This window comes from Argiope bruennichi, chromosome 7 (assembly GCF_947563725.1).
Source record: "Argiope bruennichi chromosome 7, qqArgBrue1.1, whole genome shotgun sequence".
NCBI classification, from domain to species: domain Eukaryota; kingdom Metazoa; phylum Arthropoda; class Arachnida; order Araneae; family Araneidae; genus Argiope; species Argiope bruennichi.
This window is the reverse complement of record NC_079157.1, coordinates 6,829,727-6,852,969: the sequence shown is the minus strand read 5'-3', so window position 1 is coordinate 6,852,969 and position 23,243 is coordinate 6,829,727. Positions and strand designations below refer to the sequence as shown.

The following is a 23,243-nucleotide window of genomic DNA, read 5'->3' as shown; positions in this document are numbered from 1 at the left end:
ACTGTAATATAAAGCATTCTTATGTATCTATTAAGTATTGTTATGCATTTTTATTATTGGTCGAAAACAACATTAATAATTTAGATGAACATTTTAAACTCAAGTGGACTGATATTTTATTGATAAATAAAATTAAAATTTCGTCCATAAAAAGATAGATTTTTTACATTTTGCTGTTGTAAAATATTTTAAGATAACGTTTGAATTCCTGTCATGAATTTCTTTGATAAACCTGTTATTTATTAAATGTTTTAATGAATTTAATTTTAGAATCAGAAATATAAACTTATTGAAAATTATTACTATGTCGTATATTAGAATATGGCTTTGAAAAAAGTTACGAGAAGTTTCATATATTTTTTTTGAACTTTTCAAATACGTCCCTTTTATAGATTTCATTCAACATTTTGCAGTGCATGATTTCATGTTAAATTCAATGTCACAGAGAGAATTTTAAGATCGCTTTAGTGAAAATTTGCATTCTTGAAATATAATTATGCAATGGTTTGTCACATAAGTAGTTTTTGCATTTTAATCAGTTTATAATTTTAATGCATACATTAAATAGATGAGTTCAAATTTTTTTCAGTATACACATTGTATTACAATTTTTTATATTTGCATTTTTATAAAGCTGGAATAATTGCTTCATTTTTTAAATACACAGCTTGAAAATTATGTCTTTTACAGCAATTTTTGTAGAAATATCGATGTTCAAAACAGCATTTACGATTTCTCCGAATTTTTTTCATCAAATACATTGCTTCCCTAAATGTACTTTCTACAATGCCAGCGAAAGTTGCCACAGACACTCCCAGCCAGCAGCCCATCAGTCCTCCGATATGGCTGAACAGATCTCCTGCCTGAGTGGAAGAAAAAGTGTGATTATTATATAACGATAAAATAAAAAAACTGTGTTTTCACCTTAAAGGATATTTTAATTTTAAAAAATGCAAAATATCTGCAACTGAAATTTTTGACTACTATTACTTAAAGATATATGACTAACGTTTAGTATATAAACTAATAAGGCACTGGGATCTCTCTTTCATGGAATTTATCCAAAAATTAGAGGAATATAAAATTCAGTTTTAGAGAACATGCATCACGTTGAAGAACGCACACCCTATTTTAATCTTCTCGCTCTTAGTGTTCTTAATATCGTCTTAACGGACATCCTAACAAGCAGGCGAGACAAAATTCTTATTATTGCTAATTTGGAATGGGGGAGCTCCAAAATATTCGAATGCCCAGTTATCATAGTGACGGACTGATAAGGCTGGACAGGTGTCCTAAATGAGGATATAAAAACAAATATGTATCTATTACATATATGTGTCTATTATTTTAATTCCTGTTAGATGAGTGTAATAAATAGTGGATTTTTTTTGAGAAATTATGGCTTTTTTTAATTTAATATTCTGCATGTCTGAGCAGGTATCTTTATAAAACCGTCAGAAATTTGTTTCTAAGTCAATTTTTATAAAGAAGTCACACTGATATTTGCATTTACGTTCGTTCTAATGCTATTTGACATCTTTAAACGCGGTTAATTCTAATTTTTTGGTGCAGTTTTGTTACAAAAACCTCATAATATAATGCGTACTTTTTATTCAAGTTTGGTATAATAATTCTTCAGTAAGCTCTGTAGTTTCTGAAGTGGACAATAAATAATATATTTATTTATAAATGTTTTTAAGTTGTTTTCGCAATTCACAATGTGATAAGAAAAAGGAAGTTTCCTATTATTTATCATTTGAACCCCGATATTTAAAGAATGGATATAAACACTGCTTATTTTTTAATTCAGGAACTAGATTATATAGTTTTAAAGCTATTTTCAAGCAAATCATTTGATAAACTTCTAAACTAGAAGTTTTTTTTTTTATTTTATACCTCTTTTCAGCTAACAAACGCCCTTTTTTCCAATTTTTTGTTTTTTTAAATTCTGACAGCTGGTATATTTTCGCTTTACAGATGTTTTTTCAATCTTTTTCAGGAAAATATTCAAAAATATAACTATTGAGCAATTTGACAATTAATTATGCCACTCAATTTGTGTACACTTACTGCACGTGCTAACTTCGCAAATTAAATTGTATGCAATTGTTATTCTCAAATACACATGACTAACAAGCCAGATTTGTGCATTTTTGGTGTCTTATTTTTAGGAATTTAATAAAAAATTATTTACTGCAATATAAGCAGACATTTTATAAATGAAGTAAATTACTTGTTTCTTAAATCCAGATTCATTTTTACTAATTCAAAAATAAATAAAATTCATTTCTTTTTAAATTTTGATGTTTATTTTCATTATAGTATTTAACTACTTACAAATATGATAGAGTCTTAAAAGGTTTTATTACGGTTATCGGTATTTTAGATTAATTTGTAATGTATGACAAATAATTATAACTAAATAATTCTAAGACCATCTGGAAACAGTTACCTTATATAAAGGAATATGCGACATGACAATGACTCGAGGATCTTCAATAGAGAAATGCACGTCTATTATACAGCTACGAAATGATAAGCAAATATTAATGTTACTGATTAATTACATACTCATTAAGGGCAGTTATTATACAAGGCTGGGAAAAGGCTCGTTTCTACTAGAATGAAGTTGTTAAAGGGCAATCAGTTCGAGTGTTATGATCTTCGAAGAATGGAAGAAAGATGATTCTGATGAGGGTCCTGGTCACTACCTACATCATCGAAGAGTATTTAAGAATGATTCTACCACCAAAGTGCGGCCAGTTTTTGACGCTTCTTGCAAGTCAAGATATAATCTCACACTGAATGATGATTTGATGAAAGGACCAAATTTTATAGAGACGATACCTTCCTTACTTATGAAATTTCGGAAGAAAAATTTTGGTGATGTATCAGACATCAAAAATGCTTTTCTTCAAATATCTGTTGCTAAAGAAGATAAAAAATATTTGAAATTTATGTGGTGGAAGAATGAGAGCAGGGATGCCATTAAGGTTTATTAGCATGCTAGAGTAGTGTTTGGCCAGAATTTCAGCTGAGTGCTGTCATCCACCATCATTTGGGCCCACTTATCTTCTCCTTACCATGATACAGCTGTGAAGTTAAAGAACTCATTTTATGTCGATAATTGTGTGAAATCTGTAAATTTAGAGCAGGAATTGCTTCACTTTATTGAAGATTCAACAAAGCTGATGGCACAAGCCAAGTTTGACCTTAGAGGTTGGGAATTCACAGCAGAGGCAATTTCATTAAAAGATCCCAAACCAATTCCTGTTTTAGAACTTTAGTGTGAAAAATCAGAATATGTGCTTTTTTTCTGATATTCTTTACTGGAAATGCCTCCTGATACAATTACTAAACGTGTGATTTTATCTTATGCCGCTAGAGATTTTGATCCGATTGGTTTTACTTGCCCAGTCTCTTTGAAACCTAAAATATTATTGCAAGACAGTTGGCGATCGAAGAAAAGCTGGGATTCGGAAGTATCAACGGATATAAAGGAGAAAAAAAAGATATAAAAATGTTACATCTTGTGAAAATTCGAGGAAAATTTTCAGCAGTAATATTTCTTCCTTTAGCTTTCACGTATTTTGTGATGCTAGCGGCATTTCATATGCAGCATTTGTATTCATCCGATGCCAATCAGTCCATGGAACCTCTGTACAATTACTAGCTGCTAAATCTGGAATAGTTCCATTAAAATCCATTACTATATCGAGAATGGAACTGCTTGCCTGTTGCATTGGTGCAAGACTCTCAAAATTTGTAAAAGAGTGTTTAAATATTGTAAATATGAAAACACAGTTTTTTGATCGATTCTACCACAGCTCTTCAATGGATCAGACGAGACGATACTTGGAGCGTTTTTTCCGCAATCGAGCGAATGAAATTCGGAAGCTGTCAAATATAGACGACTGGAGACATATTCCGGACCATTAAACCCCGCCGATTTTCCCTCTTGTGGATGTTCTGTTTTGAAGCTTCTGAGTTCTAAATGGTGGGAGGGATCCAAATGGTTACTCGTACGTGAGAATTTACGGCCAGAATCGAATCATCATATTAATAAAGAAATTGTCTCTGTAGAAAAATGTGGCAAATCAATTAGTCTTGTAAACCACTCTCCTGTCACTGTAAGTCTTTTCTCTCGTGTTTCGAATTACGCTAACATCATTAAAATTTTGGATTGGTTTTCAAGATTTCAGCATAATTCTAAGACCGAAAAGGAATGCAGAAGAGAGGGATGTTTGACTACATCTGAAATAAATGAAGCAAAATGTCTTTAGAGATGAGGTTTGAAGACCCGCAATGTCTTAAGAGATGAGGAGAGTATTTTAAGGATTAAAACAAAATTAACTGAGAAGGACGCCTTGCGAAATTTTAGATACCCCATTCTTCTTTCTGGAAAACATAAGCTAGTAGAGCTTTTTATCAGAGAAGCTCATATGGAAAACTCTCAAGTTGGAGCGCAGATTCTATTATCAAAATTGCGAGAAAATTTCTGGATTATAAAAGGAAACAGAATCGTTTGTAGAGAAATTATCAAATGCTTAAGATGCAAGAGATACAATTCCAGGAACATACAGACCCAACCTATCAGTTTGCCTCAGGACACAGTAAAAGAATCAGCTGCGTTTGAAGTGAGCGGTGTAAATTTGGCTGAACCTCTTACGCTTAAGGGAGGTGAAAAATGTTGGATAGTTCTTTTCACGTGTGCAGTCTATCGTGCAATACACCTCTAACTGACGCTGTCATTTCATACTAGTTCCTTTCTCCTTTCCCTTCGGCGGTTCATAGCCAGACGAGGCCGACCAAATATTATTTACAGCGATAATGGCACAAACTTTGTAGGCGCTGAAAATCTGCTGCAAAAACTGATCGAAAGAGAAACTTCTATCCAAAGAATAACATGGAAATTCATACTAAACTCTGCATCCTGGTGGGGTGGGTTTTGAGAACGGATTGTACAAATGGTGAAAAAACTTCTCAGACGTGTTTTAGGGAATTGCCTGCTTGTACTATGAAGATTTAGTTACTATCTTATGGGATTGTGAAGCGATCATTAACTCCAGTCCTCTTACGTACTTAACCGAAGATCCCAATGACCTCGTTCCATCAATGTTTATACAAGATATTCCGACGGTAGGAGTGCCCGCTTTAGATAAACTCGACACTACCGATGTTAAAAGGCCTCTGAAATATCGATGTGAATTATTATGAAGTAAAACCCGGAGAAATTGTCTCAATTCAAGATGAATCAAAGAAAAGATTTATGTGGCCAATGTTAAAATTCTTGATGTTTATCAAGATAAGGATAAAAACGTTAGAGTAGTGCGATTGAAAACATCACACGGTGAGGTTGTACATCCTTTTCGTCGTATTTATCCTCTTGAGATAAAGTGTACAGAAGATGAAAGCCCTCTTAGTGAGAAATCTCTTACAACAAGAGGTAGAATTGTAAAAGTGCCTTCAAGATTTTTGAGGACTTGAACAATGCTAATTACTTTGTTATCCAATGCTTATTTACCTTATTTGCTGTTGGATTATTAACGAATAATCAAAGATGGGAGTGTTCGGTAAATATCATAATCTAAATCTGTTAAAAGACATTTGGCAGAAAATTCCTTCTCAGACATTTGATGACTGCTACTATTTTCATTTAAATAAAATATTATTAAAAAGTAAAAGCAAACGATGTTTTCTTTGATAAACATATTTTATTAATATTATTTCGTTTGTTTTTTGTATAATAGCTGATGATCAATTGTAAACCTTTTGGAATCTGGCAATGTTTGTAAAATATGATGTTCAGTTGAAAAAATAAACGAGCCGATGGAATTCTAAACTGCTTGAAGTAATATTTTAGTTTTGAAGAATTTAAGATGATCTGCAAGCTATAGTTTGAGGCTTAAGAAAACGGATAATTTTCTTGAAAGCATGCAAAAAAAATATCTTCAAATGAATCACTAAAATTCCCAATACTTTCAATTTCATAAAAACTAATTTTTTTTTCTGAAAATAAGATTTATATTGAATTAAAAATCAATATATATATATTAGCTGATTAATATTATGTGATTTAAAAATGTATTTTTTTTTATATGTGTAAATATCATGTTCCAAATTTTTTTGTTTCATAATTGTTTAATATTTTAGATTTATTTATGTATACCAGAATTTAATTCCTCTATTAATCTTATATCAAAATCAGAATTTTGATAGAAAGAAGCCAAACTAAATCTGGAAAGGTAATATAATGAATTCTTCATAATTATACTCCGGATGCAATAACTTAAAAGAAACTTGTACTAAAAATTTCTTATATCTTGGATATTTTAACTATTTTCCCTCATGCTTATAAATTTGCTCAAAATGCTGAAACTTCCACTCTTATGATGCACAGAAGTAAAAACGTTTAAAAACAATTTGGATTTTAATTTAAAGAGAAACCTTATTTTTGAATTTAATACAGAAATCTTTGTTTATTCCAAACTAGTGCGATGGAATTTTCAAATTAACATTGTAAAAAAATCAAATGCTTATTTTTGTATAGTATTTATGTCGTATTTTTTTCAACACTGTTACATTTTCTCAAGAAATTTGTCTTTTCTCAGTTTTATGGAAGCTTAATATTTCCTCATTTTGATTTTCCAACAATTATTCAAGAAATAAAAATAGTCTGTTCATAAGCAATCATTATTGTAATATACTAATGTATATTAGTTAATCAAACCATTAACAAAATGAGAGACATTGCTCCAGCTTAAAAAAGGCTATAATATTGTTTTAAGTAATTCAAATGATGAGTGGATAAATGCCAAGGCAGTGGTGAATATTTTTGGGGTATTGTGTAAAAAGAAAAATATTGATGAAAATTCTTAAAAACCTATAGAATTTATAGTTTATATAATACATTATATAACTATATAATATTATAAAATTTATATAAATACATTACTTTTTAATAATATCGACCAAATTATTAAAAAAAAGACAAATTCTATGAGAATATAGAATAAAATGTAGAAAAATGGAATGGAAGGATAAATGTTACTGTTTTAAAATTATGATAATTACTATGGATTAATGAATTTCAACTCTGTTATGTTAAGTTCCAAAAATTATTTGAAATTTAGAATCAATAATAAAGTTAATCATAATCCCTGAATCAAATAATCTGCGAATTCATTTGTTCAATAGGCAATTTAATAACTTGATGAATGTCTTTTTAAAACAACTTCCATTGTCTCCATTACAAAAATATGAAGAAAGGTTAAATTCTAAAAATAATTTGGTATTGATCCAATTCCCCTTCAGTAAAGGTTTTAAGACTTAATTACACAAGTAGGTTGAAACTGTCTGACCGACTTCATGGTTTAACTTACATTTATCAATTATGTCAATAAATGAAAATAGACAGCAATGAATTGAAGAGAGATTTTATTCATTAAAGAAAAAAGGATGAATGGGGAATGAAAAATGTGAGAAGGATTATAAAATATATTTGTAGGAAAAAAACAAGTATTTTAAAAATCAAAGCAATTTTGTACATTTTAAATGCAACTGAAAGAGCTTCCCGTGCCATTATATTCATAGAAGAAAAAAGTAACCATTTCGCATATCAAAGACCAATAGAATTTGGATATGCATAATATAATTGGAAACTTCTAAAGAGATGAAGACAACTTGGAACATAGAAACTGAATTTAAAGAACAAAGAAAATGCAAGATAATTTTACAAATTGAATATATTATATTCCACAAGATATTGTACAAAAGCAGATAATCTGCACATTCTGATAAGGCCTTAAAGAGGATGAAATGGAAGCAAAGCCCTTTTAGATTTTTCTACCATAACTTCAGAAAACATCTTTAGAAAGAAATACCTTATATAATCTTAAATTTTTAAAAAATTAGTCTTTCAGTCAAATCAATTATATGCATTTTCACGTAATTTTTCATTCACTCTTAATTTTTCAATGTTCATTAGAATAAAACTTAAAATAATTCCATTCTTTTGCCAAAATGTTAAACATATAACCTTATTTTCATGTTTATTTTTCGTATACGTTTTTACCAGTGTTAAAGTTAAGTTGCTGTCTATTGACTTTTTCCATATTTGCTTTTATTATATAGAACAAAACGAAATAATTTTAATATACTTGTAAATTAATTCCCTATTATACACTGTATTTTATAATTTTAATGTGCCCCGATCATCATTATCACATATCATTTCTTTTTTCCAGCTATTGTTATAGTTTTTTGTTTGATGGATTAAGAGCATATTGATAGCTTGCAAGTCAGAGAGGAGTATTGAAGATAACATACCTGAAAATTTAAGTTTTTTTTTTTCTTTCTCAAGAAACTAGAACTAGGTATAACTTTGTAAACAATGGGAACTAGGGACGGATGGCATATTTTCAATAAAAGTATTTCACATATATTACTTTGTACTAGCATGTTCAATATTTACAATTATAGATAACTACTTGAAATATTACAATTTGATAATAATTATTAAGGTATTAGTTTATAAACTTTTTAAAATAGAAAAAAAAAATCCACTCTTTCTTTAAGTAAGGAAGAAATGGGACACAGTCATAAAGTTAACAGAATATAAGCTTAGCCTAAAAGTAGCATGTTTGTATTAATAAGCTTTTTATAGAAATAATCTGTTTATAGAATCATAAGTGATTTTTTGTTTCCTGTATAAGTTCGTATTTCTAACCATTAACTTTAGAAATTATACATCAATATTTCTATCATTTGCTTAACTGCTGAAATATAACAAGTTTGCAAGCAATATAAAAGAACTCAAAACGAGAAATTATGCCATTTTTAACCAGTCAATTGCTTGTTTAACTTACTGTTTTAAAAGGATGTTAATAAAGTGTATCATAATCTTTTCTTTTGTGAAAGATACGACATAAATGGATGACAGTTGACTTTGACAATAAAAAAGTTCTACATCATGTGTACATGCAATACGAATCGTCGTGTGGGCGGGAAAAAATAAAGAATTGACAAAGGTAATAAATATTTTTAAATCAGTTCTGGAAAGAAACATGATAATGGATCTAATATAAATACTTATGCAAAGTTACAGATGTTACTTTATTTTAAAAAATAATAATAATAAAATTACAAGCATTTAAAGTTCGATGCATTTGTATATGTCAGTAAAAGCATAATTAAATAAGACTTCGGGGAAAAAAAGTCTACGAAAAAAAAAAAGTCATCATTTATATTACAGATAGGTCAACAAATTTTTCTTTTAAAAAAATTTATCATATCAGATGTTTTACATTAAAAAAAATATAGAATATCCCGCTAGCTTACAATTTCTCTTTCGTATGCTCCAGTAAATGTCTTTTCGAATTTCCCAGTTGAGAAAAGGCTTTATAACACAGGTCACAGATACACGGTCTTTCTTTAAACTGTTTGCTTAAAATGCTTTTATGACAAAACGCTTTATTTCATATACACAAACATGGGTTCTTCTTCGTGTATGTTTTTAAAATTCTCATTAGAGAAAATGCGTTAATGAAGATACTACACACAGATTTTTTCTCATGCATCAATAAATGTTTCCTAAAAGTGTTTCGTCAAGAAAACACTTTATTACACACATGGTTTTTCTTTTGTATGGGTCAGTAAATGTTGTTTTAAATTTCCATTCATCGAAAATGCTTTATTACACATATTGCAAACATACGGTTTCTCTTCTGTATGGGTCTGTGAATGTCTGTTCAAATTTATCAATAAAGGAAATGCTTTATTACACACATCACAGACATAGTTTCTATTTTATATAGGACCGTAAATGATGCCTTAAATTTCCCTTGCGAGAAAAAGCTGTGTTGCATACATCACAAACTTACGGTTTCTCTTTTGTATGGGTCAGTAAATGTATTTTCAAATTACCCTTTAAAGAAAACGCTTTATTACACATATTGCAAACATGCGTTTTCTCTTTTGTATGGGTCAATAAATGTTTTTTCAAACTACCCTTCAGAGTAAAGGCTTTATTACACATATTGCAAACATGTGCTTTCTCTTTTGTATGGGTAAGTAAATGATTTTTCAAAGAGATTCGGTAAGAAAACGCTTTATTACACAGATCACAGACATACGGCTTTTCTTTTGTATGGGTCAGTAAATGTATTTTCAAATTACCCTTCTGAGAAAAAGCTTTATTACACATACTGCAAACATGTGCTTTTTCTTTTGTGTGGGTCACAAAATGACTTTTCAAAAGTATCAGCAAACGAAATGCTTTATTACACACATCACAGACATACGGTTTCTCTTTTGTATGGATCAGTAAATGATGTTTTAAATTTCCCTTCTGAGAAAAAGCTTTGTTGCACACATCACAAACATACGGTTTCACTTTTGTATGGGTCAGTAAATGTATTTTCAAATTACGCTTCTGAGAAAAAGCTGCATTACACATATTGCAAAAATGTGCTTTCTCTTTTGTATGGGTAAGTATATGAGTTTTCAAATAAGTCCGTAAAGAAAACGCTTTATTACACACATCACAAACATACGGTTTTTCTTTCGAATGCGTCTTTAAATGTGACTTTAAATTTTTTGCTGTAGAAAATCCTTGATTACATACATCACAAACATACGGTTTCTCTTTTGTATGGGACAGTAAATGTACTTTCAAATCACACTTCTGAGAAAACGCTTTATTACACATATTGCAAACATGTGCTTTCTCTTTTGTATGGGTCTGTAAATGTCTTTTGAAAGTGTTTCGGTAAGAAAACGCTTTATTACACACATCACAAACATAAGGTTTTTCTTTTGTATGGGCCAGTAAATGTTGTTTTAAATTTCCCTTCAGCGAAAATGCTTTATTACATATATTGCAAACATACGGTTTCTCACCTGTATGGGTCTGTAAATGTCTCTTCAAATTTGTCAGAGCAGGAAATGCTTTATTACACACATCACAGACATACGGTTTCTCTTTTGTATGGATCAGTAAATGATGTTTTAAAATTCCCTTGTGAGAAAAAGCTTTGTTGCATACTTCACAAACATACGGTTTCTCTTTTGTATGGATCAGTAAATGCTGTTTTAAATTTCCATTGCATGAAAAAGCTTTGTTGCACACATCACAAACATACGGTTTCACTTTTGCATGGGTCAGTGAATGTATTTTCAAATTATACTTCCTATAAAAAGCCTTATCACACACATCACAGACATACGGTTTTTCTTTTGTATGGGTCACTAAATGTCTTTTCAGATTTATCAGCACAGGAAATGCTTTATTACACACGTCACAAACATACGGATAATCTTTTGTATGGGTCAGTGAATGTATTTTCAAATTATCCTTCCTAGAAAAAGCCTTATCACACACATCACAGACATACGGTTTTTCTTTTGTATGGGTCACTAAATGTCTTTTCAGATTTAGCAGCAAAGGAAATGCTTTATTACACACGTCACAAACATACGGTTTATCTTTCGTATGCGTCAGTAAATGTGTCTTTAAACTTGCAGGCTGAGAATACGATTCACTGCACATTTCTTTCATGAGCTAGAAAAAATCTCACCTTAAATTGCTTTGATTAGTAAATGACTCACTGCAAGTATAAGAAAGATAAGACTTCACTTTCACTTGTGTTAGTAAATGACTCTTTAAATCCTGCTTTCAAAAAAAATCTTTGGCTTTTTTTTTTTTTTTTTTTTTTACTAATCTACATGCGAGATTTCTTTTCCATAAGTATAATGAAGCGTTGTTTCTGAGAAACGATCTGATTCACATGGCACAAATGAATTATTTTTATTTATCTAGTTAATACATTATTCTTTAAAATCTGATTTTGATAACATATTTCTATTGCATGTATAGCATAAAAAATGTTCATATCAAATATTCATATCGATGAGATTGCACTTGTTGACAAAGAAAGCGTTTAGATCATATAATTAACATTAGCTATTTCAGGCGACTGGCTTGTTCTCTAGAAATAGTAAGAGCGCTTATCTTTTCTATCTATATTCATAACTCGATTTTGATGGTGCCAAGATGAAAACTCTTTTAAATTCATATCTTTTGGAAAAATTGCTTTTATTTTTTCAGAAACGGCATACTTGTACGGTTCATTGCTTCTACGCACCTAGGAAAAAAGAAAGAAAGAAAAAAAACATCAGTATTTATACTTGAAGTAAACAATAAGAATAACAAAAGCTTTTACAAATTGAATAAAAGCATATTTCACAACGGAATGCACTCATTATGAGAACAACAAATAGCACTTGTAGTGAAGAGAGACTCTTGGTCCTGTGCAGATGAAAACAACGGCTTTTGAGAAACATATTTTATTGAAATTAGTGATGTGGAATTTAGAAAGATTCCACATCACAAGACATACAAAACAACAAATTACACATACATGCTTAACATGGAAGAATAAAACGTCACCCAGTTTCAAGATGGCTAGCGAACTATCACAAAGTAGTGATGTCTTACTTACTAACTGAAAGGTAGCATAGGAACTTTACAAATACTGCGTCTCAAAGTGCCATCTAGGGGCAGGTGTCGAGAATAGACACTAGATACCACTGGTCATACACTCTCATTTTTTACTTTTAGCGATCTCAGAAAAATCTAGCATTAATGTGAAATAATGAACAAAAAAGTTTTAGATGAATTCTCCACGGTAAAGAAATACAGCATTAAATAATTTATTGAAAATTATTTATAAAAACTGCTAAATTTAAGAGTAAGAAGGATATGTCATTTAATTATAATATTTAAAAGATGAATATTTGATTTTAGGATGATATAAAAAAATCATTTATTCAATAACATTTTCTAAAGTTAGAGGCGAAACAATAAGAATTATGAAATATGCTTCAATCAAATTTAATAGTTCTAGAATAAATGATGCAGCCTTTAAAACATTTACATTCAATTTCATTAGAGATAAAGAATTTCATTTAACACGAGCCGCCTTTGGCTACCAGTTGATTCGCCAATCTTAATATTCGTTTAAATTTTCAATTCAATATTTTATTAAACTAATTTTTTAATAGCTTCTTCATCAAAATATTTATAGGCTTCAAATTTTGATAGTTATATAATTCACCCAAAGTATTATAATGGCCTTAAGCCATAATGTGCTATATATCTTTCTAATTTCCTGTCAGCTAGTGAAAAATTTCAACTTTAAATTAAAGTGGAAATGATTAAACTGTAATTAATATGAAAACATGTCGCACTGAAGCCAGGCATTTTTTTTTTTTTTTTAAATATGAGAACTGAAAACAATGTCATTCAGCATCTAAGTCTTACGGTCACTACAGAAAAATTTTCATAATTTTTAATATCAAAGAATTATCCTAGAAAAATTTCTCAGATAGATCAAAAAATTCTGTTTTTAATTTTACTTTCAAAAGGATTTAAATGATGTTAGTAACGATATTTTATTTTATTTTGTTCTGTAAATATTCTTCAAAGAATTATGATATAAATATACTTCAAAGAATTATGATATAAATATACTTCAAAAAATTATGAAATTTAAATTTTATATAGGTTCTTCTTAAGGAGTCATATTCTGCGACATATTCTTGACACTTCAATATTTAAATAAGTAAATGAAGTTTCTATGTTCTGCTATCAGATCAGATCGATTTCTCAAGTTTTGAATAGAATGAATATTTTCGTAATTTTAGGCCAAACACTCTTGAGAAACTCTGGGTGGGGGATATCATCTTTGAGACGGTCGATGAGGTGGTCTAAAGTCGCCGGTTTTTATTGGATAGTGATATTCAAATTTTCATAGATCATTCAGTTTTAGCGACTGATTTAATTGATTAGAGTGTAACTCTTTTTATTTAAAATATTAACATCTATTGAATGAGCACTTTTGGCATTAGGGAATAAAGGCTTTGTTGCCAAAAATCCCTTCTCATCCCATTTTAATCAATCAATTGTTAAAAAAAATGGTTAAAATGATTTTTTAAAATTAATTGAAAATAATTAATAAATAAAAACATTTGTATCATTAAAAAGATAATTTTTAAACTTTAATTTGATATAAAAATAATTCTTTTGCAATAATAATTCTAGAAGTTATTGCAAAAAACACCGAAATTTCGCTTAATTTTTAATTAATTAAACATAGTGGGTATGTTGTGATTTTCTAATGAACTGCCCGGTTTTAAATACACTAGTTTTAATTTCCAGAAACACAGCTACACTACAAAATTTACAAAACACAGACAATTAGGTAAAAGAAAACAGCATGGTGGAGGGATTCCACAGTTTCCAGCCGAAAGCATTCGGCGTTAGCGCAAGGGGGAAAAAGTCGACCTCAGGATGCAGGTCTGCCGTTCAACTACTTATCTTCTGTAAAACGCCACAAGGGGGCGCTCTCTGCTCAAGGCGAAAAAGAGGTGCTACAAACTTCTAATTAGAAATTCCAAAAAATCACTCCGAAGTGCACATTCCTGACCTCCAAGGTATACATGCGCCAAATTTGGTAGCTATAGGTCGAACGGTCTGGCCTGTAGAGCGCCAACACACACACACACACATTATGCTTTATTATAAGTACTGTTCGTCAACGGATTATGAGCGACCACATTTCAACGATTCCATCTCATTAAGGGGTGAGACGCGGAACGATCAGCGCATTTCTGGTATTTCTTTTGATCTTGGAATTCTGTAATGTTTTTGTATTATCTGTAATGTTTACGTCTCATAAAACCGCTATAGCCATAAAGAGACTTAACTTTTATTTTAAAAGCATGTAGTTCAGAATTTAAGAATAACTTTTGGAATCTAATAAACGAAGTACAGTATTCTCATTTAAAAAAAAATAGTTGCATATCATTTAACATCGTTCTTTGGCTCTACCTACCTGTGTGAATCTGCATTTTCAACGATGAATGTAATTAAGACAACATATCGACCACTTAGAATCCAGTGCAAAATTAACAGTTAGTAATTGCATACCGAGATATTCAAGATGGGCGGATAGTATACAGACTAATAATTACGAGAACTAACTTTAGTTGAAAATGGTTTATATTCTAATGTATTTTGAATTGCTTGATATTAAATGCACCATTTGATATCATTATATTTTTGGCTATTATTATTATGTTTGTAGTTATGTTGGTAAGTACATATTTCGTATTTATTATTAAGCTAAAATCAATATTGTCTGATTTTTAGACAACACATCTACACCACTGGGATGGACCATAGCAGATTGAAAAAATTAGAAGTAGCCCGTACCCTGGAAAAGTCTGCAGACCTCTGTTCAAAACAGTTGATGCTAGTTTGGAGAAAGTATATTACATAAAACCAAAAATAGTTTAAGTTACATGTAAGGGGGGGGGGATTATGCAAATTATATTTTTAACAGGATAGTACTGGATTGGTGTTTCTCTCGGTGCTATTTTATACAATTAAACTTTAGGTTCCACCTTGAAATTTTTTCTGATTCATTTAACACAATTCTTGTTACTCTATACATTATTCGCAATTGCCCAATATTGAAATATTAATAGAAACAAATGTCTGTGACATTTGATATACAATCTTTACACAAATTTCAGATTTAAATCAAATTTTGAACAAAATTTGTTCAGGGGAAATCCATCCGTCTGTTCGTTATATAAGCTAACAAGGTAGTTCAAAACAAAGAGTCAGATAGATAAAATTGGGTATACAGATTTAACATCCATTTCGTAGACATCTGTCTAATTTTGAACTACGGGTCAAATCCAACTACGGGTTGACTATCTGTCGGTCTGTAGTTCCAGAAACAAGTAAACGCAATAATTCAAAAACGAAATGACTTTAAGTATATCAAATTTCGTATGAGATTTTGAGTCAATTTTTTTTCAATTCCTACTATTAGCTCTCTCTCTCTCTCTCTCTCTCTCTCTCTATATATATATATATATATATATATATATATATATATCTTGTACAAATTTTCAATCGTTAATAAAATACTTTTTATTCATCCACTGAAGTTCAAATACATTTTTAAAAATTTGTAGCAGATGACACTTGATGTTAATAGTTTTTTACAAGTATTAATTAATTAATTAAATTTTTCCAGTAATTTCTATTTGGTCACCAAACTCTATATTGCCACTTAATATTGCAATTCTGTCATATGTATATACATTTTTATATTAATTATAATTATTTTATAAAAAGTAACTAAAATAATTTTTTTTTGTTAACCTAAATAGGAATTGACTTAAATGTTTTTCTTTTAATATATTACTTGTTTTTCAATCAATTGTCAAAAAACACATCTAAAACACAAATTCGATTTTTTGGAACGCTTGCAAAGGATTAACCGCCAAATAACTCGCGAAGGATGACACGATAGATCAGAAAAAATGAAAAATTCATGCCAAAAGTTAATATTTAGTGACTATTGTTCGCCACTGCCATGGAAGGCCTTCCCTTGCATAACAAGTTTATTCGAGAGTAGAAGAGAAAATTTTGGGGGAACCATTCCCTCTGGTTTGTTATTCTTTTTAGCTCGAAATCATTATTTCTTACTTGATAAGTTTGTCAGTTGATATCTCATTATTATGTGATAAAGGAAAAAAACTAAAATTGGCATGTATCCCAAAACATTAAAACAATAATTAATTAATTACTAGGGTTTAGTCTTAAAGGGTCGTGTATAAAAATTCGAAAAATGTAACACAGATTTTTTGTTTTACTTTGTTTTTAGAAACAAATAAACAGAGCTAGAATGCTTGAACTACTACTAAACATTAAAATATTATAATACACATGATTCTATTAGGGTCTGCACCTTTATATTTGTTTAAAATTAGAATGTCAGTTTCACTGAATAAGTTTTAAATCTCGTAACTACTTGCAAAGTTACAATGATTTAAAAAAAGAATGAGTGCACACTATTTTTAAAAAATATTGATAAAAATTTAATTGATTAAAATTTAAAAAAAACATGGTTGAATTTTACTTCATAAATTTACTCTTGACATTCATTGTTACACATTATTACTCTTATATTCAATGTTAACATTTTGTTTAATTCTGTTGAAAAAGCACTTACATTTTTAAAGTAAGTAATTATTATTATTTTGTTACAAAACAGTAAAATAATATTAAGAATTAGTGCAGTTATCAACAGTTCTGAATAATGTATATTTAGCATTAATATGTGTATCATTGAAATATTTCATGGTTAATTTGATTTAATCACTTTAATAAATTAGTGTTTAATCTGTTATTGTCAAATTGTTGATTATGAAACATTTGCATAACTTTGCAGATCCTGTGATAAGAATGCATTTTAGTTCAAACTTAATTTGATGGTCCCTTTTAGTGTTAATTCAAAGCTTCAAATTTATTTGTTTTTGAAAGTAAATTAAAATGAGAGGCTAATTCATATCTCAATGAAAGCAAGTCACTATATATTCTAAATTTGCATATGATTTAATTACAGAAAATATAATTTGCAATTGCATTTCAATATTTGCTAACCTGTCTAATACAACACAATTATGAATGTGCTGCATTTATACAATTTTTGTGATATGAAATTAGAAAAGTGAAAAATTCTATATGCTAACAAATAAAAGAAATAGGACTTAATTTTAAAAAAATACCAAAAAATGACATAAACTCCTTTACTTATTAATTTTTTTCTGCACTTAGGATGAAAAACAAATTACTAAAATGTAGAACACTAAATAATAATAATAATTTTTGTATATAGCAAAAGTAGTGGTAGTAGTAATGATGGAAATAATTTGCATTGTATACAGACAGCATTTTTTATGAGAAATTTCAAAAAGGTGCAAGTATACATTTATCATACAAGTTTGCATATTCTGTCATTGATAAATTTTAGAAAATCAAGGGAAAAAATGCAAACAATTAACTCATTTGTTTTTTTTAACTACTATATGTCTTTCATTCAAAACACACAATGAATATGATAATGTCTGGCCACAATAAATATGATAGTGGTGTAGTAGCCAAATAATTAATAATTTCATTGTAAATGAGTAGCAAGTATTTGAATTAAAAATCAAAACAATCACATATAAAAAATAAAGTCAAAATTTAATTGTGGAAAATGATTCATTAAAAGTACACACAAATAAGTCTTCTTGATATGATATGATGATGGTCTTTTAAGAATCATTGAATAAATCTAATAAATAAAATAAGATTTATCTTTAAAAAAATTTCAGATGCAATACAATTTAAACATGTATTTTATCATATATATATATATATATATATATATATATATATATATATATATATTATCTTTCTGCCCAGGTGTAATAATTAATATGAAAGAGATGTTTGCAGTACCTTTCTTTATACCATATAATGAAATTATTTCTCATACAGAATAAAATGACAAGTAATTTTAAACATGCAATCCCACTCAACATCAAGCATTTTTTGTAAACATTTTCAATTGCAACAGAAAAAAGGCATATTCTTTAAATTTTCTCATAAAAAAATTCTGTCATAAAAGCACTTTCACCTTACTTGAATAACGTTCACAGTTCAACAAATACAATTTAAAAATTTTAAAGAAATGAAAAGCAACAAAATTGCATATTTTAATAAATGTTTTTATCTAGCAGAATGCAAGATGCATTAAATTCCTGGTTTTTATGTGGGATTTATTTATACTGCTGAAAATAATGTTTTTTTTTTTTTCAATGCCATGTTTACCACACTGCATAAAAACCACAAATAATCATTTGATAATTTCATTAACCACCAATGAAATAATTTTATATTATAGAAATAGTTGCAAAATACATTTGTCACTAACATAAGTAAACTTCAAAATTTATGTGGCCATAATATTTCAGGTGAATAAAGAAAGTTCTCAATGTACCTTATATGTTGAATAATTTGAAAAAAGTGATGTGGAGGAAATTAAAGAAAGATATTTTGTAAATAAAGACAACTGGAAATATATCTAATTTTATGCCTGCTTACTAGACATGAACAGCTTCACAAATAGAAATGTATGATAAATTGTACACAGTTCAAAAGATTTGAAAATTGTGCCAGCCAGGTTTGAGGCACAGACTGCAATGCTTGCATCCATACATAATATAACACTTAAAAATTCTGTTTAATGAAAATACAGCAATTAATTGTAACAAAAATGTATATTTATATAATTTTGTGATGCATGCTAAAAGTGAAGGTTAAAAGAACTAATAAAACAGATAAAGAAAATAACATTTAATTTAATTGCATATATTCAAAAAACTAGCATATTTAAAAATAACTGGATATAAATTCAAAATATACCAAATCCATACTATTAATTCAAAAACTGGTTTAAAACATTTTCTTTAATAATAACACACTTTAATAATATTTATAAACAATTAAAAGCAGGTTTATGATTTTTACCAAATTCAGACAGTCTCATTTGACAATGACTGAAAACGGATTTTAATTTTTTAAGTACACATTAAAATTATATTTATAAATTACAGAAGAAAAAAACTTAAAAGGTTTCAAACTGTTATTATGAAATCATTAAGACTTTTGACATTGGATTTGACACATTAATAAAATATAAATAGTAATTTTTGCTGGATAGTTATGAAGTTACTTTTTTTTTTTCTCAATTACTATATCAGTTTTCTCACTTAACAGATTTAAAGCTTTGCATTATATTTGTTAGTGGAGGCATAGTAATATTATTGCATGATTTTTTTTTCTGAAATGAAAAGGCATTCTGCTGCTTGAGATTTTTTTGAGAAGCATGAATATATTTTTTTCTCTTGCATCCTTCCTAGATGCATATTTGTATTCAGTCCAGCATGAATTCTTTAGCAATATGCGCATAATGTACAACAATTCAAATAAGAGGCAGAAAAATATTTCACATAACCTGCAATTGCAACAACAGTTGATAAAACATTCTATACATTTTGCAGAAGTATTTCAAATGTTGCACTATCTTTCACAGTTAAAACAGTTCTCAACATCTTATATACAAAGGCTAGATTTTGCATACCTTTGATTTTGTTAAAATTTTGTACCACACTTAGTTAAAACATGCCAAATTAAAAAAAAAAAAAAAAAAAAAAAAACACCATATCATACATCTGTCTCTACCATGCATTACAGAAAAGATGTCCCATATCAGACATAAAAATATTTGGTTTTATGACTTATATCTTTTCTTTAATTTTGAAAAAAAAAATCGTGTTTTCATCAGTTATATTTGAATTACAATATACTGCTGAAAAACATACTTCTGCATAAACGGTAACTAATAAAGTCAATAGTTTAAAACTATAGCAATTCAAGTCGTGTGCCAGTGCAATTATCATCAATATTTCTGCATCAAATTTACAATAAGAGATTTTTGAAAAAGATTAATTATAAAAGAATTGACAAAAATTTCCACAAATTTTACAATTATGAAACAAAATGTTGAAGTTGCGAATCTTCATGTTCGATGAAAAATGAACTTGAACACATTGAAATAAATCATAATGAAGAACCTATTCCCCTGCCAGTCCAGTCATTGTTAACATATTCATGTGCATATCATGAAGCAACATTTAACGAATTTGTTGCTCTTTTAAAGCATAAGAAGATCCATGACACATCCAAAATCCCCAAGCTACTATTCCATCTGCAGAAAATACTTCTCCTCTATTCAATATTTCAGAAGGAATGAAAAAAAATGTTGTCCAAATTTCAAATAAATATTTCACTACGGTGAGTGTAAAAATGTATTTTTTATTAAAAATCAACTGTATATGCATATTAAGAAAATCCATCCTAATTTAATTAAAAGAAATGAAAGTTAACTTTCATCTTTTGGAATGATTTTAAAAATTGGAAGATAAAAACTGAATTACAAACTTCAGCATCCTATATAAGAAAGCAATATTCTTCTACACTACCATGTATATGTGTTACTGTAATGGATATTTCAGTTCTAAGGGAACTGAACCATATAAAGAAGTAACTATACCAAGTTGGTAACTATATAAGTAAGTACAACTCTATAAAGTTGGCTGGATCATGCAAAATAAATTTATATAGCCCATCTTTCATATCTATTAAAAGCTGTAAAGAGTCAGACGAGTTACATATTAAATATTTTTTCACACACGTAAGACACAACTTTGACATTCTACGCTATGTGAAAGAGAAAAGAAGAAATAGCTGGTCAATTGATTACAGGTGTCTGACTTTCACATATTTTAAACAACAATACAGACACATTTTTTAAGAACTAAGCGTTTAGTCGTAACAACAGCTCAGGATATCGGAAATATTGTATCAGTATCAAATAAATGGAGACACCATAAGAAATGAAAATAATATTCCATTTGTGGAAACATGGATAAATGAAGTGTTGGCATTAGATCAGAATCAAATATTAATGTATAAATTACCATTAATAAGGGAAGAAAGCTCTGAATTTCCTGATTTAGGAAAAGATTATTTTAACTTGGGCTTATGAATGAAGACCAGGAAGTAAGTTTTAAAATATATGGAAATGAAGCGTTGTGCATTGACACATGTTATCAATAAATATAATACACAACTGAGCAGCCTACTAATTAAAAATGATAATTTGGAAAGCTTCTCTATTGCATTTTTGCATTGCAACAGGCAACATGAAACAGTTTTCATATATTTTTTTCAAAAAGTAAAAATTTGGATTGGAAACATAAAAGTTAATGCGTTTATGTCTGATGATTTTAAAACCTTCTTTAATGTTTGGTGTGCTTTTTTCCAATAAATCTAAACTTCTACACTTTGTGTGACTGGCATGTAACAGAGCACAAAAGGAAAGTTTAACATCTGGAACAACTAAAATAATAAATGAAAAAAATCCCAGAAATTCTAAATAGATTATACGAGCTGATTAATTAAACTGATGAGGCCACATTCAAAACTTTATTAAATATATGTAAATCTAAAATCTTTTCGGATGTCGACACATATAATATTGTTTATTTCAAAAATAACTTTTGTAACGGAACAGAGCAGTGGGCAGCTTGCTATCGTACTGATGACAAAATCAACATTAATATGACTGTGGAAAAATGGCACAAAGACGATATACAATAGCGATCTGTAAGGAAATTGCGGTGGACGATTAGGTAAAGCTAGATATAATTTACTTAAAAATATAAGGCTCAAATTATTATATAGACTGACCTCTGTTCAAAGAAGAAAAAAACTATAAAACACAGAAATTAATTAGGAACACTTCTTACCTTAATGTGGATGGTCAGGCTGCCGCCTATTCGTTTATTTTTCACTAGCGTCTCAATCGCAACGTCTATCCCTAAGGGATGGGCGAATCCATCCCAAACCATACTTTCGACAGGTAGGGACGTTGACCGAGAGGGGTAGCAGAGATAAACGTTGTCTTTTAAATGTTGAGTTGTAGCTCAACGCTTATCCCGCTTCAATTGAATCGTTTTCCGCTGGAGTGGAAGGATGCGTTTTCCAAGCAAGGTGTCGACATATTAGCTTAAAACATATTTTTCAGTGACCTTCATCTTATTCAATGGATATTTAATGCAAATACCATTTATTTTACCAAAAGCAATATTTCAGACAATTCATTTTCAGGTGGCTTTTACTTGTTTTCTACTGCTTTTATTATTATTATTATTACTAATTCGGTTTTTATAGGGTTCTGAATTTCCTGATATTAATGAATCTTGAAATCATTTAAAAGTACTTTTGACCCGACTAATATTTCCATTAATATATCATCTTCAAAACTGGTAATTTACTGATTTTGAAAAAAATTTAATTGTAATATGATAACATTCCTTTACAGAAAAATTTCTGAATAATATGGAAACATTTTTCATTTACATCTAACATGTACTATTTCTGCAGTAAATAAAAAAGATGTGCCTATTATATGATGGTATGGATATAATATCTTTATAGTCTGAGAAAAAAAATATTCTGCCAATGGTTATATTTGCCTTTCCATTCCCAGAACAGTGTATGTCTATTTTTTTATAATTCCTAAACTTCACATTTCTATTTGTCTTAATATGTTACCATGAACTGGAAAAAAAAAATGTATACTGCTATTTTTAAATTTAAAATATGACATGAGAACATTTCAATTTTATAATATAAACTAAAATTTGGATTTTTTAAACCATAGATAGTCACAAAAGGCATTGACAAATTGAAGCATCTGAAATATATATAC

At 28.9% G+C, this 23,243-nt stretch overlaps 1 protein-coding gene across 2 annotated transcripts; it reads right to left on the bottom strand.

The window, feature by feature from the left end:
- Nucleotides 1-701: 701 nt before the first annotated feature.
- Nucleotides 702-22,400, bottom strand: LOC129976712 (zinc finger protein 728-like). 2 transcript variants are annotated; one of them, XR_008785176.1, is made up of 3 exons: nt 22,279-22,400; nt 9,340-12,143; nt 702-863 (listed from the first exon to the last, which is right to left on the bottom strand). XR_008785176.1 is itself a non-coding variant. In XM_056090418.1 (2 exons), exon 2 carries the CDS (start codon nt 11,555-11,557, stop codon nt 9,878-9,880), a length of 1,680 nt encoding a protein of 559 aa, XP_055946393.1. In that variant the 5' UTR covers nt 11,558-12,143; nt 22,279-22,400; the 3' UTR covers nt 9,113-9,877. The 2 variants fall into 2 exon arrangements, 1 of the variants encoding a protein (XP_055946393.1); XM_056090418.1 differs by lacking the exon at nt 702-863 and having other exon boundaries at nt 9,113-12,143.
- Between the last annotated feature and the right edge of the window lie 843 nt (nt 22,401-23,243).